The sequence below is a fragment of the Vespa crabro genome, chromosome 1 (assembly GCF_910589235.1).
Source record: "Vespa crabro chromosome 1, iyVesCrab1.2, whole genome shotgun sequence".
Lineage (NCBI taxonomy): Eukaryota > Metazoa > Arthropoda > Insecta > Hymenoptera > Vespidae > Vespa > Vespa crabro.
In genome coordinates this window covers 8,922,810-8,944,139 of record NC_060955.1, presented here as the reverse complement: position 1 = coordinate 8,944,139, position 21,330 = coordinate 8,922,810, and the positions used below count along the sequence as shown (strand labels likewise).

Sequence of the window (21,330 nt, the reverse complement as noted above, 5' to 3'; positions counted from 1 at the left end):
ATATAAAAAGAAAAATGAAACCAATATTTGCAATTTTTTGATCATTCTTTATTCTTCGACCTTACATTATCATACATTGTTTGTTATCTTTTGTACACGTTTAACATACACTTTGTATATTTACAATTTATATGTATATCTTATAACTTATATGATGCACATTTCTTTTGTCCAGATACAACATGCTCGTATTCAACGATGGATTTATCATAAAATTAATAAAAACGAGATCAATAAAATTATTCGTATATTTGATTTGTTAAAAAAATATTTAAAAAATCTTAATCATCATCTATACTATTCGTTTGAGCAAATGTCCGTGTTTAAAAATCACCAAGATTTGAAAAAATAGTATTCAAGGTGGTATCAAAAATTTCTTATTGAAAAATGATATTATAAGCTCGTTAATCGTTCTGTTAACTATTTGGACCATAAATGCATCGAAATTTTTCGAAAAGTATACTACATCCTATGTGTTTCTAGTAATTCTTATAGTCAACGTACGATGTTTCAAAATTGTAGATAATTTTTACAAATTTTCATCTCAGCATAACTTCTTTATAAATAATAAATTATGTTCAAATCAACGATCGTCGATCGAAAAAACAATATCTAACAAAACGAATACAACTGATTCACTTCTTTTTTTGTTTCTAATCATTTTGTGCGATTAACGACAAAATTTTCTATTATATCAAAATTTTGCAACGAATTGTGTCAAGTCGGGTCATTCCTTGTAATTTCTTTTCTTTCTTTTTTTGAAGAAACTAGATTTTAGCTTGTAGTGATTTTGCTTGATTATCTTATCTTGATTTAATCTATATATAAATTCCAAATTATACATCTTGACGAGATCTATCATCATTTCTATTTTTTTTCTTTCTTTTTGATTTCTATTTTTTGTTATTGCTTTTTTTAATTCATAAACGAAATGGAAATCAAAATAAATTTCATTACTTTTTTATGTGCTCATAGTCCGTTGTGTTCGAATTAATGAAAATACCATATCACAATTCAACAGCCAACCAGTTCCGGTTTCCATTCCATCGTTCCGCCAATCCAAACGATTAAAAAGATTTACGAGCGAGGGTCTATAATTATGCCGCGATCAAGTTTAGGTTGTCAAACAATTAGAGTTGAAGCAAGAACTTCGTTTTGATTGTTGACGCACATAATCCTGTACATTGAATTTCGTATCGTCTGGGTCACTGCTCTTTCTAGCTTTCAATTCTCTACAAAATCGATAGAAACACATTTTTAACTAGACTAATACATTTTTACATTTTCATTTGGATTAACAGATTCTAATCGATGAATTTAAAAATTTAAAAGAGTCGTTAATTGAAGAATTAAAATAAAAAAGAAAAAAAAAAGAATTTATCTATTTTTATCTAATTATTTATCTCTTCCTTATATAAAAACAAAGTAGGTACATACCTAGCTACCGCGAGAAATGCCAATTCGACGTTGAGTCCGGTCTTGGCGGAGGTTTCCATGAAAGGAACTTTGTACTCTTGCGCCAATCTTTCGCCGTCTTCTGTCTTGACCATTCGTTCCTGTCCACAATCTGATTTGTTGCCTGTAATTCGATCCAGTCAACAGTGCGGAGCAGAATATTTAGATCGATGGAGTGATGGAAACTCTGATTAATCATTATAACTGAGATACATTTGTTAGCTTACGATCTTAACCCTCTATAACATCATATAACTTTGAAGCTAAACACTTACGTATCTATTTTTTTATTTTATTTTATTTTATCGTCACAAATTAGTTGTTACTTCATATCCAAATATATTTTGAAATGCTTTTAAAATATAAGTTGTAATTATTAAAGTATAATTATATTAATAACAAATAAAACTATAACTTACATTATTTCACATTACATAATTTTCTTGTAGATAGAAAAAAAATTATATTACAGAGAGCTAACGGATAATAATTCTCTACTCCATTTATAATAATAATAATGATTGTGATGATGATAATAATAAAAATAATAATCATGAAGAATTACCGAGCAACATGATAACAACGTCCTCATTGGCATGTTCCCGGATCTCGCTGAGCCAGGCCCTGATATTATCAAAGCTCGTCTTGTTCGTTACGTCGTACAGCAATAGAAGAGCTGAAAACAGTCACAAACGTGTTACGTTTATTAACAAAGGCGATAAACAGCTAGGAGAGATCTTTTTTTTTGCTTTAACCTCACCGTAAAGGGACGATTTTTCTACGAAATAACAAGGACAATAATAATAATTGCAATAGTACCATGAGCGTCTCTGTAGTACGCGTGAGTCACGCTACGAAATCTTTCCTGTCCGGCGGTATCCCAAATCTGCAATTTCACTCTTGTTTCATCGACAGTAACGATCTTGTTCTAAAATAGAAAATGAAATCGTTGATTATTAAAATTCATTGTTCTAATTATTTTTTCATTAAATTTGTCTAATGTACGAACAACGCGATGAGGATCGCTTTCCCATCGATTTGAATTTTGTTTAAAAATGGAAAATATTGAAGATCGTCATACGATACACAGGATGGAATCTACTTCTCACCCTGAAATCAATGCCGACGGTAGTTATGTAGTTTCCAGATAAGAAACGACCATCGCGAAAACGAGTAAGTAGGCAGGTCTTTCCGACTCCACTGTCGCCCAATAGCATAACCTGAAGTATATGAAAGTGATAGGATAAAATAAGAAATAAGGAAGAATTATCTCGATGAAAAGATAACGAAGAAGGAAAGAGTCGATTTTAGGATTGGTAAAGAAAAAATATATATATTGTACATATATTTAATCATCCTTATAACATATCGTTACAGTTGAATCAGTATAAAAAGAAAGTTTCTTTTCCAAATTTATTCCAGAATCATTATCGTTACCAAATGATATCCTTCTACAGTATTTTTTCATTTTACGGTAATTGCCGGGTTCTCAATGGCATATAGATATTTAAGTATAATATGAAAAAATAGAAAGAAAGAATAAAAAAGGAGGACCTTGAAGAAGAAGTCAACTTGATCGGGTGTGGCTTGCTGAGCGGTCGAGTCGAGGTTGTCGAAGCGACGGCTCGGAAGGCCCAACGGATCCTGGGTCCTGAGAGAGGCGGACGAGAATCTCGATGTCTCGGCGGTGGGGACCACCTGGACTGGGTCCCATGTATCACTGGTGGGAGTAGTCGAGCTGCTCCAATCGGTCGGCTCGCTCGTGCCACAACGTGAACTAAGCTTGTTACGTTTTGTCACGTTACGCACGCTTTCCTCCACGGTACTCATGGACCCCTGTTACCGGAAGCACCAATTTGCTCTTCTTCTTCTCAGCCACTCCTTGCCGTCGTCGTCTTCGTCGTCTTCCTTGTTCTCCTCTTACTCCTCTTGATCGTCTTGATCTTCGTCGTTGTCTCGTGCCCTTGCTTTACTCTTGCTTTTCTTCGACTTTCTTCTCTCCTTCTCTTGCTTTCTCTCTTCTCTCTCTCTCTCTCTCTCTCTCTCTTTCTCTCTCTCTCTCTCTCTCTCTCTCTCTCTCTCTCTCTCTCTCTCTCTCGTTCACTCTCTTTGTACCTCCTGCCACACAACCTAAGGGTCATTCAACTCCAGACGTAATCGGGACCCGTTCTACCGAGAACGAGCTTCTTCGTATTTCTCTCCTCGTACTTCTTCTCCTTTTCCTTTTTCTCCTTTTCTTCTTTCTCTTGCTACAAACTGCGACTCCCTAACAGACAAAGGCCGACCGAGTGAAAGTTCCTTCAAAGATATTACCGAAACCATAAGATTTTTGGGTGCTTACAGTAAGATAACAATCTTTCGGTTTACTATTGTTGAATATCTATTTTTTCTTTTCTTTTCTTTTTTCTGTTTCTTCCATCTAAGATCACGTGTTAATAGTTTTTCATTTTAATATCAAATACCTGTCCCAAACTGTTGAGTAACCTTTTCAGTCATATAACATAAAAACCTTGGTAAAGTGTTGTGATAAATATTGAATATTTTTTTGTTATGTCTCTTTCTTGATAATGAGATGAATAATGAGAGGCTCGTGCGAAAAATATTTTAAAGTCCCATCACCCAAAGACCCCCAGTCATCCAAAGTTGGATCGACTCGAAACAGCATTGATATAAAGCGGAAGCAATTCAATCTACTACTTTGGATCGACTTATATTACACCTGTCGTTCGTAAGAGACCCTTTAGTGCTTAGCGTAAATTAAGCTTCTTAAGGGATGGTAAACGGGTATGATCCGATTGGTGGCGCCATTCATAATATTACCTCGAACAGAATGTATCTGTATGACGTATGAATAAAATGAAATGAAATGAAATAAAATAGGCTAAGTGATTTCTAAGCATGAATTACGAACTTATATTTTCATCGAAAAAAGTTATTATGAGATGAAATCTTTCATTATAATTTAATAACAAAAAAGATTTATAATAATTAAACTTTTCTCACGCGTTAAAATAAGAAAAAATATTTCTATTAGATACGATATAAAAAAGAAAAATTATTAGAGCACTTTAATTTCATAGTAAAAAGTGTATAACAAAGTGATAGAATTATTTTTCTATCGTACTAATTTTGTATCCATCAACGAAGTTTACCACATTTAATTGTATGAACATGATACAAATAATACATTAATATTCTTTTATCCTCGGTTTCTTTAAAGGCATCACACACACAACACACAAATTGTAATAAAATTCTCTATTCGTTATTAGTTTACCAAGTTGTACGCTTTTATAAAAAACAGAAAAATATAAATTTTCATCCCGCCTCTCCTCTCTTCTACTCTCCCCCTCTTGTAAGGTTTCAACATTTTTCACACTCAGAGTAACTATGACTGCAGTTGCGAAGGTTTCATCGATTCAACGAGATCTCCCATTGAAGGGAGTTCGATCGTCAGAATCTCGGCAAACTTATAGAGTATCATCATTGTGTGAAACTATTGGACGGGGGAAGAAGAGAGCGCGCGTGCGCGGGGGAAATGCTTAATATGGGGATATTACAAGACACACTGCGCGCACTAGCTAATAATATACTAATGTTATATCATATTTAATAAGAGAGAGACACAGGGGGGAAGGAACCTCTTTTTAGATGTACAAAGAACCAAAGCAGGAGGGAGGAGAGGGGGAATAGAGAAGTTTCGAAATGAAGAGGGGGAGGAGAACTTAAAACTTACCCAAGAAAATGAGTTTTACCTCACTACTAATAAATAAATATAATATATAGCATACATAACCCCTCTCCCCCCACTCTACACAAATAGATATACAAATTCCCGTTCTGTTTACAAATAAACAGAGAGTTATCCGTATACAAGCAGAAGAAGAAAGAAAGAAAAAATCGTACCTTGGGAGTAGGAGAAAGAGGGGAGAGAGAGAGAATATTATAAACACGTGGCGAACGGGATTCGAACCTACGCCGGAACAGTGACGCGACGAAGAGCGAAGGATCCGTAGACTGGCACGCTAGACACTTCACTAAACACATTTTCACAGAACATATTTAAAACAGTAAATTTATACCATTTATGAAGATATTTAATATTTGTTGAAAATATATATGTATGTTCGTGGACACGAAAACATATATTTATACGATATCGTACGTAACTGGTCTTTTCATAGAACAATTTTATCAAATAGAACAACTATCGCGTTTATTTATCGCGCTGAGAATTTCGAGATGCGTTTGAACAAGTGTTACGTATCTTCGGTGTGCTCGCGCGAGTTACTTTAAATAGATCGACTCCGTTCAGACTATTTTCCATAACTTGTCCCTCGAATCTCTTCTTTCTCGTAGATTGCTTTGTCATCTATCTCGATTACTTATAATTAAAATTTTTCTGCAATTTTTAACTTGATACAATTAATAAGTTAATATTCTTTTTATCGGTTTTTTGCGGAATTAAAAATACAAGAAAGAATGGTAAAAGAAGATTCTCTCTATTTTTTTTTTTTTGAATCAAAACAAACGAGAAACTAAATTATAAATCGAAAGAAAATCACGAAGCATAAATGAAATTGAAGGATTTTCTTTACAACGACGCAGAGAAATAATATCTAGAGTGGAAAAACTTATCGAAAAAGCAGGAATTCCTCTCTCTCTCTCTCTCTCTCTCTCTCTCTCTCTCTCTTTCCACTATCATATCTTTCTGGCTTTTCTCTTCTCCCTCGTCTTTTTTAGATGTTCCTCTTCTTATTTCTTAGATTTTTACGAAGCTTATATCGAACTTCTTCCAATGAAATTAACTCTTATCGCTATTATAGTTCCTTTAAAGATCGATTCTCTTTACCATGGACATCACAAAAAGATTCCCTTCTTTTTCGATATCATCACGTTGTAATTGCCAAGTTCGGTATCATTTTATTATATAGGTGATACGATATTTGAATAACATTTTTATTAATTAGTTTCACCTATATTATTTGTTCATTTTAAGAAAAAACCTTTTTTTCTTTTAATAAGTACAAGAGAGAAAAAGAAAGAGAAAAAAGAGAAAGAAGAGAAGTCACGTGATCAACACAGAGCAAGAAAAAGAACCAATCGAATCGACGATGCGCGCGCATCTATATCGTTTTTTTTGAACGTCGCCTTTACGTCGATCGTTTGCCCTCAGCGTCCATCTTCACAGCGGGAGATTTGCAAAGAAAAATTAGCAAAAGACCGATAAAATTGTATATTCAATAAATATTCGTTGCTTGTTTCTTCTTCGGTAAGATGCTCAAAGATCAAAGAAAACTGAAATACCCGATATACGCAGACAAGACGCCATCTTTTCGGCCCAACAATTTTAACGAAACATCGTTCTTTACTTCAACGAATGGGAAAGTAATGCATTTTTTTCTTTTAGACTTTTTACAAAAGCCATATTGAATGTTTAATGAGGTAATATATCCACTCTTAATAGGTTATTACGGATACAGACGCCATGTATCGAAAGATAAAATCGACATAAATTATAAAGTGTGTTGGATACGACGTTTGCAGTATATATATCTATATATATTTATATGTGTGTGGATGTGTATATATACGGATGTAATTGCATGACAAATGAACTCGATAAAAATAACATCATCTCACAATGGCAAAAATGATCAAACGATACATATATATATACATATATGCATATACACATATACAAATGATACATATATATATATATATATATATATATATATACATATATACATTTATAAACGTGTCTAGTAGTAGGTACCTATTTCACAAGATTAATAACAGCTACAGTTGGAGTATCATTACTCTAGCTTTGATACGTACGTTCTTTCTCTTTCGTTCGTTTCTGTCGCGTTTCTCACGATGACACTTTTACGCGCATGTATTATCTTCACGGTTTATCAAAGAGAGCGAAACGAAATGATATTTCTTTATTATATGCTAGATAAATTCTATTATAATTTCCATCATAAATTTGTTTAAGAAATTTTACGAATTCTATTATTGTCAAAGTCTTTCATTTTTCTTTTAAAACAATTTCATTTTAATTCCTTACGTTTTTGTCCTTGATATTTGATATACTTATAAATTAATTATCATTCAATTCATTACAAAAAAATTATCATTCCTCGAACGTATAGGATTTGAAATATAAACGAACGAAAGAAAAGGAAAAAAGAGAAGCAAATGAAAATTAATTAGAAATTCTTGAAATATCATAAAAACTTTGAAGAAACTCACCTACTCCAGAGACAAAAAACGACAAAGATTAATGTTACATCGACTTATTAAGAGAACTCGATTTTCAATAAAGTCGATAAAATCTTGCCTAGTTTTTTCAGCGTGATCTTCGTATGTTTTGAAAATTTTAATAAAAGTTAATTTAAATAAGAAGAAGAAAAAGAAAAAACAGTTCTTTGATCTCTTCAACATACAATGTTCACACTATCTTACTCTCGCGATGTCTCTTCTAGTAACTACGATGAAAGCTTTGGCACTGTCAAGCGATTCGAGGGATTTTCTACCCCCTAGTGGAGTACCACCTGAAGGCCGTGAAGAGGCGAATGAAGAGGAGGGAAGCTGTTGCACACAAGCACATCGGCAACATTCACGAACACACTTGTAGAAATTGTTGAGGAATATTGAGAGAGAGGTGTGTATATATATATATATATATATATATATATATATATATATATATAGAGAGAGAGAGAGAGAGAGAGAGAGAGAGAGAGAGAGAGAGAGAGAGAGAGAGAGAGAGAGAGAGAAAGAGTCTGTGCTCGCACCAACGTTGTGTTCGTGGCTACCAGGAGCCTTCAGCGTTTCTATGGTGACATGCTGAGTGTGCGCCTGTTCCTCGTTTGCGCCGGCGCGTTATTCTCTCTCTCTCTACCCTTTCTCTCTCTCTCTCTCTTTCTCTCTCCCTCTCTCTCTCTCTCTCTCTCTTTCTCTCTCCCTCTCTCTCTCTCTCTCTTACATAAATATATACATTTGACGTGCTTTCATCTTCTCATGGCAACAGGTTTTGGACTGGCCCGGAAGAGTAAAATCACCGGTAGGAAAAGCACTAAAAAGCAGCCTAGAACAAAAGAGAAACCATACGTGCAAATCGATATCGATCTCGTTCGAAACTCCCGCCAGTTCTTAGAAGGAACCTTAAAAAAACTGCCCGGGAAACGATCGTTTCTAGGACAAATTATTGTTGATAAGATAAGTTTTATAAGGTATACGTTTAGATAGAAATTCTATAATCTGTATTATATTTCTGATATGTTTTAAAAATAGACATTCGAAAAATCCACTCAATTTTTAAAGAAAAAATCATTATAGATAGAAAATTTGTATTAAAACAAATATGTTTAGATAAAGCTTTAGAGATCTAAATATCATAATGGATATATATTGTATATTCGATTCGTTTCAAGAATAGAAGCTATAAGAAAAGTTTATTGGATCAGTTTTTACAGAATATTTAAATAACTTTTAATAAAAATCGTTATATATAATATACTTTTTTGTTGAAATAGAACTTCTACTATCTAAATATCTCAATATAAGCATATATTGTATCTTTGATTCGTTTCAGAGACATATACCATCTAAAAAATTCATTCAAGGGCATAGTTCTCTCACTATATACATGCCTATAATATATAAATAATTGTTAGTAAAGTTATTTCTACTAAAGCATATACATAAATAAAATTTCTGTGATGTAAACATCTTAGTACGTGTATATTATATCTATGATCAATTTCAAAGGCATATATCATTCTAAAAATCCACTCAATCAGTTTTCTCTTCCTATAACGTATATAAGTATGTACGTACTTATATAAGTTATCGAGAGGAATTATCGAGAGAAGTTTGTTTCTCAAGGAGTATCGGTTTAATCTCGTTGTCCTCTCGTTACAATCATTCGTCGATCGATCTTCTTTTTCAAGAAAAAAGAGGAAAGAACACTTGTCATCGGACCTTGTACATCTTATACGCGATTTGTATAAAAGTAGCCGAATACCTCAGTTGCATACAGATACGTAAAAGATTTTGTATTTATGAAAATTAAAAACAGGAGAAGATTCCTCTGTCCCATAGGAATTCCGTGGAAAACTGACGAATTCGAAAAGAAAAGATCCGCTCATTGAGAATACATACATATATGAATAAAGAAGAACTTATGTGCAATGCATTATGCTTATTGGATGATACACGTGAGTATAAATATTAGTTGTGTATAAGGAACGTCGAAGATCGAATAAGCAGAACGGAGAGGAGAATGTAAAAAGAAATGAGTCAAAGGAAAGAAGAGAGCGAGAGAGAGAGAGAGAGAGAGAGAGAGAGAGAGAGAGAGAGAAATACGAGTTCGTGAATTCGCTGGCACACGTAGGTACGAACAAAAAGTTCAAAACACGATACCTCCTGCTTTTAAAGATCTTCTCATTGAGACTCGATCTTCTTTTTCGAATAGATTTCCTACCGATCATCCCATTTGTTTTCATCATTAAAATTCTATATACGTTTGCAACGTTTGTTTTTTTCTAATGACTTTTTCCATCGACATTTAATATTCCTTTTCTGTGAAGAATTGTTCATTCGAAATGTTCTTCTAATTAATTAAACGATAATTGAATGAGTATTTAGAAAAAAAGCACTTCTTACAAATTTTTTGAAAAGAGATTTTGAACATTATACTTTATATTTATAGGTTAATATTTTATATTTATTTTTATAGGTTTATACTTTATATTTTATATTTATACGTTATAAAATTTTATTCCATGTTATCTTAATATTATTAATATTATTAAAATAATATGGTTCATATTCTTAATGCATTCATTAAAAAAAAAATTATTTTTATTCTTTCTGAAAAATTGATACATACCAATATCGAAAATAACGATTTTTATACACAATTTTGTATTTGCGATTATCAAACTACTTTCTCATTATTGGATTATTATATATTTTTCAAAGTGGAATAATGGCTTATGTTACATCAGCTGTTTTTTTAATTGCTACAGTAAGCAATGAATTATTCTTACATTTTTCAGTAAATTTTACAAAACGTAATATATGCCCTTCTTCTAAACACCCATTCTATTACATATGGCTAGCTCTAAGATTATACATTTATCTATATAATGTGTTTAAAAAAATATATATAATAGTTCATCTGTAATAATAAAAAAATACATTTTATCTACATATAGTATTATCATAATACGCTCTCTCTCTCTCTCTCTCTCTCTCTCTCTCTCTCTCTCTCTCTCTCTCTTTCTCTCTCTCTGTTATATATTATATATTATTATATATTAATATATAATATAATCCAATTATTATATATTACATATTATATTATTATTTGTATATTATATATATTATACAATATACATGTACTATCTATATATAGGATGCCGTATTGATACTTCAAAATAGACTTTCTTAAGACTCTAACTGTTGAAGACAGTATATCAAAATATTATACCACATGCATTTTCTACGACCCAACATACTTTAGAAAATCGATAGTTAAATGCTTGTTCTAGCCCTTCATTTGATTGTCGCTATATGGTTTCATTAAACAAGATTTTAAAGGGAAGAAATCATCGGCAATAAAAATATATGGCACTTTTTCTATCGATGTGGCAATGCCATTAATGATAATGTTCGTTTAATTTATTTTTGAAACCTAAATTCTTAAAAATTCCGTCATCGGAAATTCTGATGATATAACAAATTTTTTCTGTATCTTTTCGGCTGTGGTGTTGAAGTTCTCTATATTGTCGGAGTAACTGCCACAGCTTTCTTCATAGTCGAGTTCTATGAATATTATATTCCGATTAACTTTTATAATGTTCAACACTTCTTTTCATACAACATTATGAGAGTGACGTGGATTCTTTGATGATAACAAGATTTTCAAATTGCTTAATCTTTCGACTTAGAGAAAAGGCAACGTACAGCATTCCATGTTTGCTCTTCTTCGTATTATGTTGTTTTTATTAAAGTTGAAATTTCAATGTTTTGTAAAGCATCCAACAAACGTCTTTTAAAGTTAAATAAATTTTAATAAAAATTATGTCTATCGCTGATACAGCCATAGGAAGTTCAGTGAATTTGGTTGTCTATCGCTGATACAGCCATAGGAAGTTCAGTGAATTTGGTTGTCTATCGCTGAGACAGTCGTATGAAATTCAGTGAATATCGTAGCGCCATTGCTATTTACGCGTACACTATTGTTGCCCATGATAATTACACTGTATAATGACAAAATCATTTATATTTTATTTGATTATTTAACCCCTATATGAACTTTCTCGAATTCGAAATCTATCTAAATCGCTTTCTTGCATCCGAAAATACTAGATTCACTTCAATACATCAAAATCCTTACATTTTCAAGATAAAATTGATTATATACATATATAATATATACAATATTATGATCTGATTTTTGACAATGTATCTAAGTACTTATTTGGTATATATCTATGTATTAAGAGCCTCGAATAAAAATAAGAGAACGTTTCATGCGCGATTTAACGACGCTTATCAAGAATTTTGTGGATAAGAGAAGAAGAAGAAAGGGAGAAGAGAAATGAAATCACTTCATTATACCCAAACATACTCGATTGCAAATGATGGATCAAGTAATTTATTGTTTTTTCTATCTTCTTATTCCATAATTTACCAGTCGAATGAAAGAGCAAAGTGATATAGCTACACAAGTGCAGGGTAAGACAAATGTTTCCATACAAATGGTAGCACAAGTTTCAGTTACAAATACGTTACAATATATGTTCGATATATCCTTCCTGCAAGTCATAGCAAACGCGGAACAGCCAATCACGGAGAACATGTAATAGTACATGTCCTAGTATTTAGTTGTGAACTTCTTTGATTCTTTTCTTTATGTGATCGATATTTAGGAGTAATATTCTTTTGATACTCCATAGCTCTCAGTTGCTTTCACAGATAAAAATTCATAGGCATAAGATCTAATGACCTTGATAGCCACTCTACTAGCCATGTTGACCGATCCAATGGCCAGAAAACTTGCTGGAGCTCTATTTTATAACTTGTTCGTAATGTTACGTATGCATATGATTCAAATAGTGAAAATGCGCATATGTTTCTGAGATGGTATTATTGAACATAAATGTGTAATATTTGTAATAGGCAACATATACACTTTCAGTTGCACTGATTTACGTTTGACAAAATAATATATTGGAAAATATATATACTTCCTAAAAATATCGATTAAAAGAAAAGAAAACTAAATAAATAAATACATAAATATTATATGACATATATTTGTTTGAAAAGATATTGTATTATATTTAATTACAATTTTATATTAATCACTTCTTAAATATAATTTTTAACTTTTTTATTAACTTTTATTAAATTTTTTAAGTTAACAGAATATATAAATAAGGATCTTAAATTACTAAAAACAAAGTTACTATTTTTATTTACCTTAAAAAATTCCATATGTCGAATGAAATAACTAAAATTTTAAATGCAGCAAATGACGCAAAAAAGATCGGAAAGGTTTTGTTTTTTAATTAATGTATATTGTTAGAAAAACATATATACAAATATATAAACATTGAAAATAAAAGAATAATCGGTTCGTTTATTATAAAATCTTCTAATCCATTTTTGAAAAAATTGTATATTTTTCTACGTTTATTTTTGCTGTTTACTACTTTTTTCAATTGTCATCACTGAAACTTATAATATAAACTATTCCTTGCATTGTATACAGAATAGCATGCACGCATTTGTGACTCACAAAGACATTCGTTCTGGAAATTTTCCGTTACTATTATTTGCTATTTACCATGAAATAGTTACGTATACGTAATTATTTTATGAATAGAGCTCCTGGTCCAGCCATTGACGCACTTGCATGCTAGTGAGGTGATGTCCCGTCATGCTACTAGAATGCAAGGAAGTCATTTAGGATTTATATGAAGATCTGATCCTTTAAAACCAAATATATATGCACATTCAGGTTTCCATCAATGAAGAAATCCTATCAGTCCAGATCCCGCATTATAACATGATTTTCTCTAAAACTTGCATTTTGTTATTTGACATGTAATGTAGATTTTCATCATTCCAGAATGCAAACAATAAAAAAACGGATTTTTGTTCGTATGGAGATTTTTCCTTCATCCCGTGTATATATATATACACACCCAATATAGAAGTATATATTTATAATATATATATATATATACTCAACATAGAAGATATAAGTACCTAGAATATTGAAAAGAAAGATATGTATATATGTATGTTTATGCGTGTTAAACCTCTTATTGTCCGAATATCAGATTATTCGAATGATTCGAAATTCGAGTAGAAATCTGAATCTGAGTATTCAGATACTTGGATTTAAATTTAAGTATTGAGTATATACGGGCTCATGTACGTGCACATTCCACGGACTTATGTACGATCTTATGTCATGGACTAATATACGGGCTCATATATGAGCTTGTGTAACGTACTAATGTAGAAACTCATGTACAGGCTCATGTACGGGCTCATGTAATAAGCTCATCTACAGGGTTATATAATGGACTCATGTATGGGCTCATGTAACAGACTTTTGTAACGGGCTAATGTAACGGATTTTTGAAACGGGCCTATGTAAGAGTTCATGTAACAGGCTAATGTAATGGACTCATATAACGATCATATATAAATTCATGTAATGGACTCATGCAAGTTTTCGTTTAACGTGTCCCTGTAACGAGTTGGTAACAGTAACCTAGGAAACTCTTGGTGACCAAATGTTTAATGACAATATATCATTACGTATTAGATATTACGTATTATATATCATAACATATTAGAAAAAATCCAGGATTATTGGCCATAAATGAGCAATTTCGTTAAGAGCTACGGTAAATGTATTTTAATAGGTTTTATAAACATGACGGAAAGATGATGCTAATAGATCTGTCAAGGAATATCATCTAATTTCCCAGATATATTAATGAGTCATTAAAAATATGTTTAATCTCTAATATTCACAGGCCAAAGCGATTAACTCCACTTTAGAAATTTTTTTTTGATTTTATTGCCAAAGCACTTGATTGATGCTTCATATTTTATATTTAAAATAAATTTCCTTAATAATTAAGCTTGACATTACTAAATGACAAAAATTTTTATAGCCGTTGAATAATGTACAATATATATAATTTTATAAATTTTTTCTTTTTATTTTGTATAGTTAATTGATTTGGCAAATGTGATTATGTGATTTGACAATTATTTATCAATTAAACAAAAAAGTATGAGAAACAAAAAATGATAAACATATTTATTATGATTTTATCTTTTTCATCACTCCCATACAAGGCACATATAAATAACCATATGCAGATTTCTGTTTCAATAGTGATCATTTGTCTTTTGCATCACCCATATACATGTGCCCTTGGCCCTTAGGGTGGGCGCATACGTACCGGTATTGGCGGCGATACTGTAACAATATCAGCAGAATTACTATATATATACCAATAAGATCGCTGTCTGAATTGGACTTTCTGCCCAGTTGTGAGAAAGAGTCCGAAAAGAGTAGACTTCAAATCAAAGTTTATTTTTCATCTTTCGTTTTTTGAATTGCTCATTTGTTTTGTCCCACAAACATACTCTGTTTTCTACTAATACAAATAAAATCAATACGTAAACATACTTGAAATTGATTAACATTTTATCCAATAATTGCTATACTAAGATTCTACACAATAAACTACCAATATCAAATCCGTTACACAGAAGAATGAAAGAATAAGAACCTATTCTTTTAATAGATGAAGTAGAAAACGAGTGCGCACCTTTTCTGCGCACCGATATCGATGTATTTATCAAGAGGCCCATCAATATCACGCCGACATATCGATGTTCCTCTTAATAATGTCGTCCTGCCAACCTCGTATGCATCCTGACCATAATATTGTATGTATAATATGAGTATTATCGATTCGTCATCGATACCGACACCGATTTTATCAATACGTGTACATCCGTCCTTACAGATACTAGATTGTAAATCATAAAAAAATTTGAATATCCGAATTTAAATCAAGCATCGGGTATTATCAAGTAGCCAAATACTTGGATATGCCGGGTCATTTTAATCCATTTCTTAATCGTTACAATTTATACTGTCGTAGAGAACCTTTCATAGCGTGCTCAATCCTTGCTAAGACTAATTCAATGTGTCATTATTTATATTAAAGCGATATATGTATCTATTATAGTGAAGCGGTCAATGCAGTAGTCGTGTCAAAATGCTTCAATATTCGTTGAACGAGAGTTAAACAAATATCCGGATACATTACTCGGATATTAAAAATTCGAATATCCATAGATCTGAGCAATAGTGTGTGTGTGTATGAATATATGTCTTTTTCTTCAATATTCTTAAAAAAATCTTCAAGTATTGTAGAAAGCAATTGGAAATATTACCTTAATTCGTAAATAATTGCAATTTTATTATAATAAATATTTTATTTATAAATCAACCCACACACACACAATAATAATTTCCAGTTGAAATAATAATTTTTGCGAATTCAAAACAGATAAGATATTTCTAAAATATCTTGTAAAAATATGACAAACTAGAATTTAGAAAAGTTTTATTTAAATCTTCATATTTTGTATAGAGGTATGCATGGTGTTATTATATCAACTCATTGTATAGCTCGTAATACTAAACATCAATCGAACGATCCTCATCGAAGATTTGTTACATATTTATATACATATGTACGTACAATGCATTTAGATGAGAAAGCGATCTTAAAAAGACTTTGCTCGCAGTAAACAAACTAAACAATACTCAAGTGTGTCCAGTTAAACTCTACGTTACATACCGTGAAGCCAATACCAACGGTAGCCGCGAAGTTTCCTGGTTGAAAATTTCCAGTGTCAAACTGAACTAGTAATGATGTTTTACCTACTCCGCTGTCTCCAAGAAGAATTGTCTGTAATGAATTAAAAATACAATAAATAATCATTATAATAATTAAAATTTATCAAATAATTGAAAAATAATTATACATAATATAATTAATTATTTGATACAAAAAGCGGATATTTTATTTTATACATATTCAAACATAAATGATAAAAGAAAATAATGTAATATTAGTATAGGAAGTAATTTATTTATTATATTATAAAGAATGTAAAGAATTTTGAAGGGAACAACTAAACGTTTTATAATAATATAAAAATTTGACCTTTTTAAAAATGTCGATATGATAAAAAATTTACATATAGATACATATATATATATACCTATATGTGCATATATATATACCTATATATATACCTATATGTATGCATACACACACACACACACACATAAACACATACATACACAGAGTGTAACAAAACTTCTCAATAAAGCTTCAGAAATGAATTTTTCATATATAAGAAAGAAAAATAGGTTCTATTAATATGGAACCAGAAATCCTTCATTTTCTTGTTTACATATGAGGAATGCATTCCTGAAGTTTTATTGCGCAATTCTATTATACCCTGTATATATATATATATATATATATATATATATATATATATTTAAATGTAATTATGAAATATTTGGAGCAACAAAGACAAGAGAAAATGATCAGATATCGATAGAGATTAATTATTATAATTACAGCGTCTGGACAATTTAATAGGAAACATCTGAATGTTCTTATTTAACATGATAATATAAAAATTGAATTTTGTTCAGATACAACAAAATGCAAGCTCGAAAATTTCGATCGTACCTACCAGCTCTCGAGTTCTTTTTTGGCTTCATGCTGTATTGGTTTTCACGCATGAACGCTCCTTATCGAAATTGATAAAATCGGTAATAGAACCAAGATTTTTTTTTCTCTTTCTTTTTAAGCTCGGTCATGTTGCCAAATCTATTTCAAAGCGATATCAGTTATTGCACTTATCTTTGATCAAAAATTAGTCTGATGTGCATCAATATCGATCCGTGAAAAATCTTCTCGAAAAAAATTTTGTTATTCTCTAAGGTGATTGTAACCAAACCTCATACAAATAAGTTGATGTTAGTTTAGAGGCGGAGAAACATAGTTCATTGCCCTCCTTTTGTCTTTTCACTCTCACTCTCGCTCTCGATATACGCCACTCTCGAACTTCATTACCTATGTCATAGTGTCGGAAAGAGATTCTCGTAATAAACGCAAATTGTCTTAATCCTTTATAACGTCATGCAACTTTGAAATCACATATTTATATATATTAATATTTTTTTAATCTTATCTTGTTTCTTCATCACAATTAGCTTATATTCCAAGTTAATATTTTCTGTTTATAAGTTATACTCTCACTATAGTATAATTATATTAATATAAATTTTGTTATAAATTTTGTATAACGTAATTTTTTTTACATACAATCAAGGGTTGTAGAAAGTTATAGATGGTGAACGCATTAATTGCCATAAGGAATCATCAAATTTCAAATTTATGTAAAATCCATTCAAGAATATAATAAACATGGGTTACCAAAAAAAAAGTAAAGAAGGTGTATTAAAATGTATTAAAAAAAACTATAGCATTAGAATTTTTCTTTCTTTTTATTTTTTACAAAAAAGTTACAAACGATATGACAATGTTATACAAATTATTTTTTTTATAAAACATAATAGCGATTAACATATTTATAAAATTAAAATATTAATAAAAATTGAAATAAAAATAATTTTCTTAACGATTATTCGATTTATTTATTAAATTTTCAATCCAAAGATTTACACCATCAGGGAAAAGTTTGCGTTCCTTAGTACACGTACGGAAATGGACGTAAATTACGCTGAACGTTTTCCCCGTCAATTAAGAAGGCAAAGTAATTACTATTAATGGGCAAACGTGTTTTCTACTTGGTTCGCGTTATATATAGCCAACCGAATACGGCGCCTTTGCTCGTAGTACCAGCTTTATATATCGTTGGTGAAAGCGAGGACTACTTTCGAGAGTATTTATATGAGAGTATGTGTACGTTCTGCCGTATGAAAGATATCTACGTCCATTGCGATAGCTTTTGACTAGTTCGAACGATCATTTCGAGTTAACAACCTTTTCTAATTGCCAAATAACAAACGCTTTAATACATATATATGTATAAATAAATTTTATTATTAAATAATAATCGATCATCATTTTAACACAAGCAGATGGTAATAATCGTCGTACCTCATGGATTGCATATTTTCCGATTCAAAATTAAAGTCTCCTGCATTATCGACGAAGCTATCTATCTTATCGGTCGAGTATTAAGTTTCAATAAAGCGAATTATTTTTTCAACAAAAAAAAAAAAACAAAAATGATAACTTATCTAACTTCCTTTAGTTTGATTAGTACTATCAATATTTTAAGCAAAGGTAAAGAATAAAGTCAAGAGAGTGGGAAGTAAATACGTAGATCGGGAGCGGTCGGACGTTTAGCAGCATGTCAACATAACTAGAATAAACATCGCTATTCATCTTCTTACTCGATCGAACAATGATTACCAACCACTTATCCACTTATTTTTAATTATCCACTGTTGATTAACCTGCTAAATGCTTAACAAGTATAAACTAAGTTTCTGATTCTTTCATATATTAATAAATTGTTATTTTTAGAATCTTTCAAACGTAAGAATTTTTGTATACTTAACCTCTGTGAAATAAGATTCATATAGCGAATATCAACGAATCGATTCGATGTCATTGATTAATTCACTTTGAAAAATAAATGGATGATCGATCGTAGAAATATTAATAACAAAAAATAAAATAATGAAAACAAGTGTTTAAAAGATTAATTCATGTAGTATGTAAGTACATACATGCAACACCGACCTTGTGCGCAAAATCTTCCTCCTTCTCTTGGTCCCGCTTGAAGTTGGCTCTCGCTCTATCGAAGTCACCACTCGCGTGAAACGTCGTGCCATAGCTGTTACTCAAGACCTCGGCTGGTGGTTTGTAGTCACGATAACCGGTAGGGGAAGGAGTTGTAGCCGAACGTTGCTCTGTAACGACAGGAGTGAGTCTTCTCGAAGATCCATTTACTTCCATGTCAAAGACATTGTCGTCCACTGAGCCTTCACCGGTCATAACCTAGGCATTAATGATAAATTAGTTAAGTAATTAAAATATCCAATTAAAAATCATATTGAATTTGAGTGAGTTTAAGTTCAAATCTTCTAGATATTCCAAACTTTAAGAATAGAAAATGAGATAAGAGATCGTACTACTCGGTTATTTTTATAAATTATATTCATTAATTTATGGAATTTTCTTTTTAACAAAAACATTATATAATGTGAAACTTATAACATATACATCATAGATAATTATCCTATTTACACATATTTTATAATATATTATATTATAAATATTATATATTAATATATATTTGTAGTATAGTATAGTATAATGAAATTATAGATATATATTATAGTATAAATAATATACTTATATAATTTTACTATTATACTGTTATATTCTACTTATATTAGTATAATTATACTATACTAAATATAACCTATCTTAGTAAACATTATAACTCATTATATAAACAAACTGTGATACATTAGTGACGAAAAGAAATTAAGATTTAGTAAATATGAGTATGCAACTTCAAAATTACATTATGGAAGATTAATAATTTTTCAAAAATAACATCCCTTAACGTCCATATAAGAAGTTGATTTAATTCTTAATACGATATTACAAACAATGGACGTAGTATTCGATCCTAGATCTTATCGAATCGATTGATCTTATCGATCGATTGATATAGGTTTTAATAAGAAATTATATTGAAGGCTACTTCAACTCCCTCTAGATCCGCCCTTTCAACAATCTCGACCCTGATATAACAAACTCGCTTATGAAAATAAAATAATTATTTTCTTTTTATAATAAAAGAAAAATTCTTACCTCAAATTCTCGTAGATACTTGAAAGCAACGGCTTTCCTTACGAGTGAGAATGAGAAGAGAGATTTTAAAACGGTCAAAGTCTACTAGTAAATCGGTTTTTGCTTTGAACGTCGTTATCCTTGTTCAATATCAATTTCATCAGCAAACTGCATACAATCATCCATACATAGTTGTAAGATCATTAGCGAAGAGATATCAAAACTGTTATATATTCATCAATCACAAGCGAATCGAAGGCGAACTTTGAACGCCTTTTTTTCCGTCACTTTTATCACGTCACGTGACAATCACGAGACGATCACGATGTCACTTAACAGAAGGATTCTAACGATTGTTTGAAGCTTTTAACAGACAAAAGTAGATCAATAAACGTTCACGGAGTTTCTAAAGATAATCCAAAGCAACTAAATGCAAAGAAGGAGAATCACTTAGAAATCTGAAACTAGGACATCCCGTAGTAATCATCCACGTTCGCGCTATCCTCGACGGCGTACTAGTCAGTCTTTTCGTTGCGCTTACACCTCTGGATTACGTCATACGAGGCCAAACGCGTCACGAAAAGAGAAAAAGAGAGAGAACGAGAGAAGGAGAGAGAGAGAGAGAGAGAGAGAGGAGAGACGCGTGCGCGCATATGTCACCAGGAACGAGGCACGCGCTCTTTACTTTTATCGCCTTATGGCGATATCATCTTTGTTGATGTAGGTTCAGGAACATCTTCGACTTAACCTTGAACATTTTCATAATCTTTACAACACTTCAATTAGATCAGATATATACATTTTTATTTGATATTGATCGATCATTCAACTTTTCACATTGAAAGATCTAACCAAGATGAAGATCGAACGATCTAAAATATGTCTTATC

At 31.2% G+C, this 21,330-nt stretch overlaps 1 protein-coding gene across 6 annotated transcripts; it reads right to left on the bottom strand.

Annotated features, from left to right (window-relative positions):
• Positions 1–26: 26 nt before the first annotated feature.
• LOC124432146 (ras-related protein Rab-37-like) lies at positions 27–20,998 on the bottom strand. 6 transcript variants are annotated; one of them, XM_046980813.1, is made up of 8 exons: positions 20,463–20,998; positions 19,380–19,637; positions 16,383–16,493; positions 2,565–2,675; positions 2,275–2,383; positions 2,021–2,131; positions 1,438–1,579; positions 27–1,232 (listed from the first exon to the last, which is right to left on the bottom strand). In XM_046980813.1, the coding sequence occupies exons 2-8, from the start codon at positions 19,632–19,634 to the stop codon at positions 1,115–1,117; spliced, it is 957 nt and encodes a 318-aa protein (XP_046836769.1). In that variant the 5' UTR covers positions 19,635–19,637; positions 20,463–20,998; the 3' UTR covers positions 27–1,114. The 6 variants fall into 6 exon arrangements, with proteins under 6 accessions (XP_046836769.1, XP_046837123.1, XP_046837211.1 ...); XM_046981167.1 differs by lacking the exon at positions 2,565–2,675 and having other exon boundaries at positions 20,463–20,996; XM_046981255.1 differs by lacking the exon at positions 20,463–20,998 and having other exon boundaries at positions 19,367–19,608.
• Between the last annotated feature and the right edge of the window lie 332 nt (positions 20,999–21,330).

Bases quoted from the DNA above. Each gene is read 5' to 3' on its own strand.
- LOC124432146 (XM_046980813.1), bottom strand. From the start codon at position 19,634: ATGACCGGTGAAGGCTCAGTGGACGACAATGTCTTTGACATGGAAGTA. The intron at 2,384-2,564 runs GTGAGAAGTAGA...TTTCTATTTTAG, and splicing joins CCGTCGGCATTGATTTCAGG to AACAAGATCGTTACTGTCGA. The intron at 2,132-2,274 runs GTACTATTGCAA...GACTGTTTTCAG, and splicing joins GTACTACAGAGACGCTCATG to CTCTTCTATTGCTGTACGAC.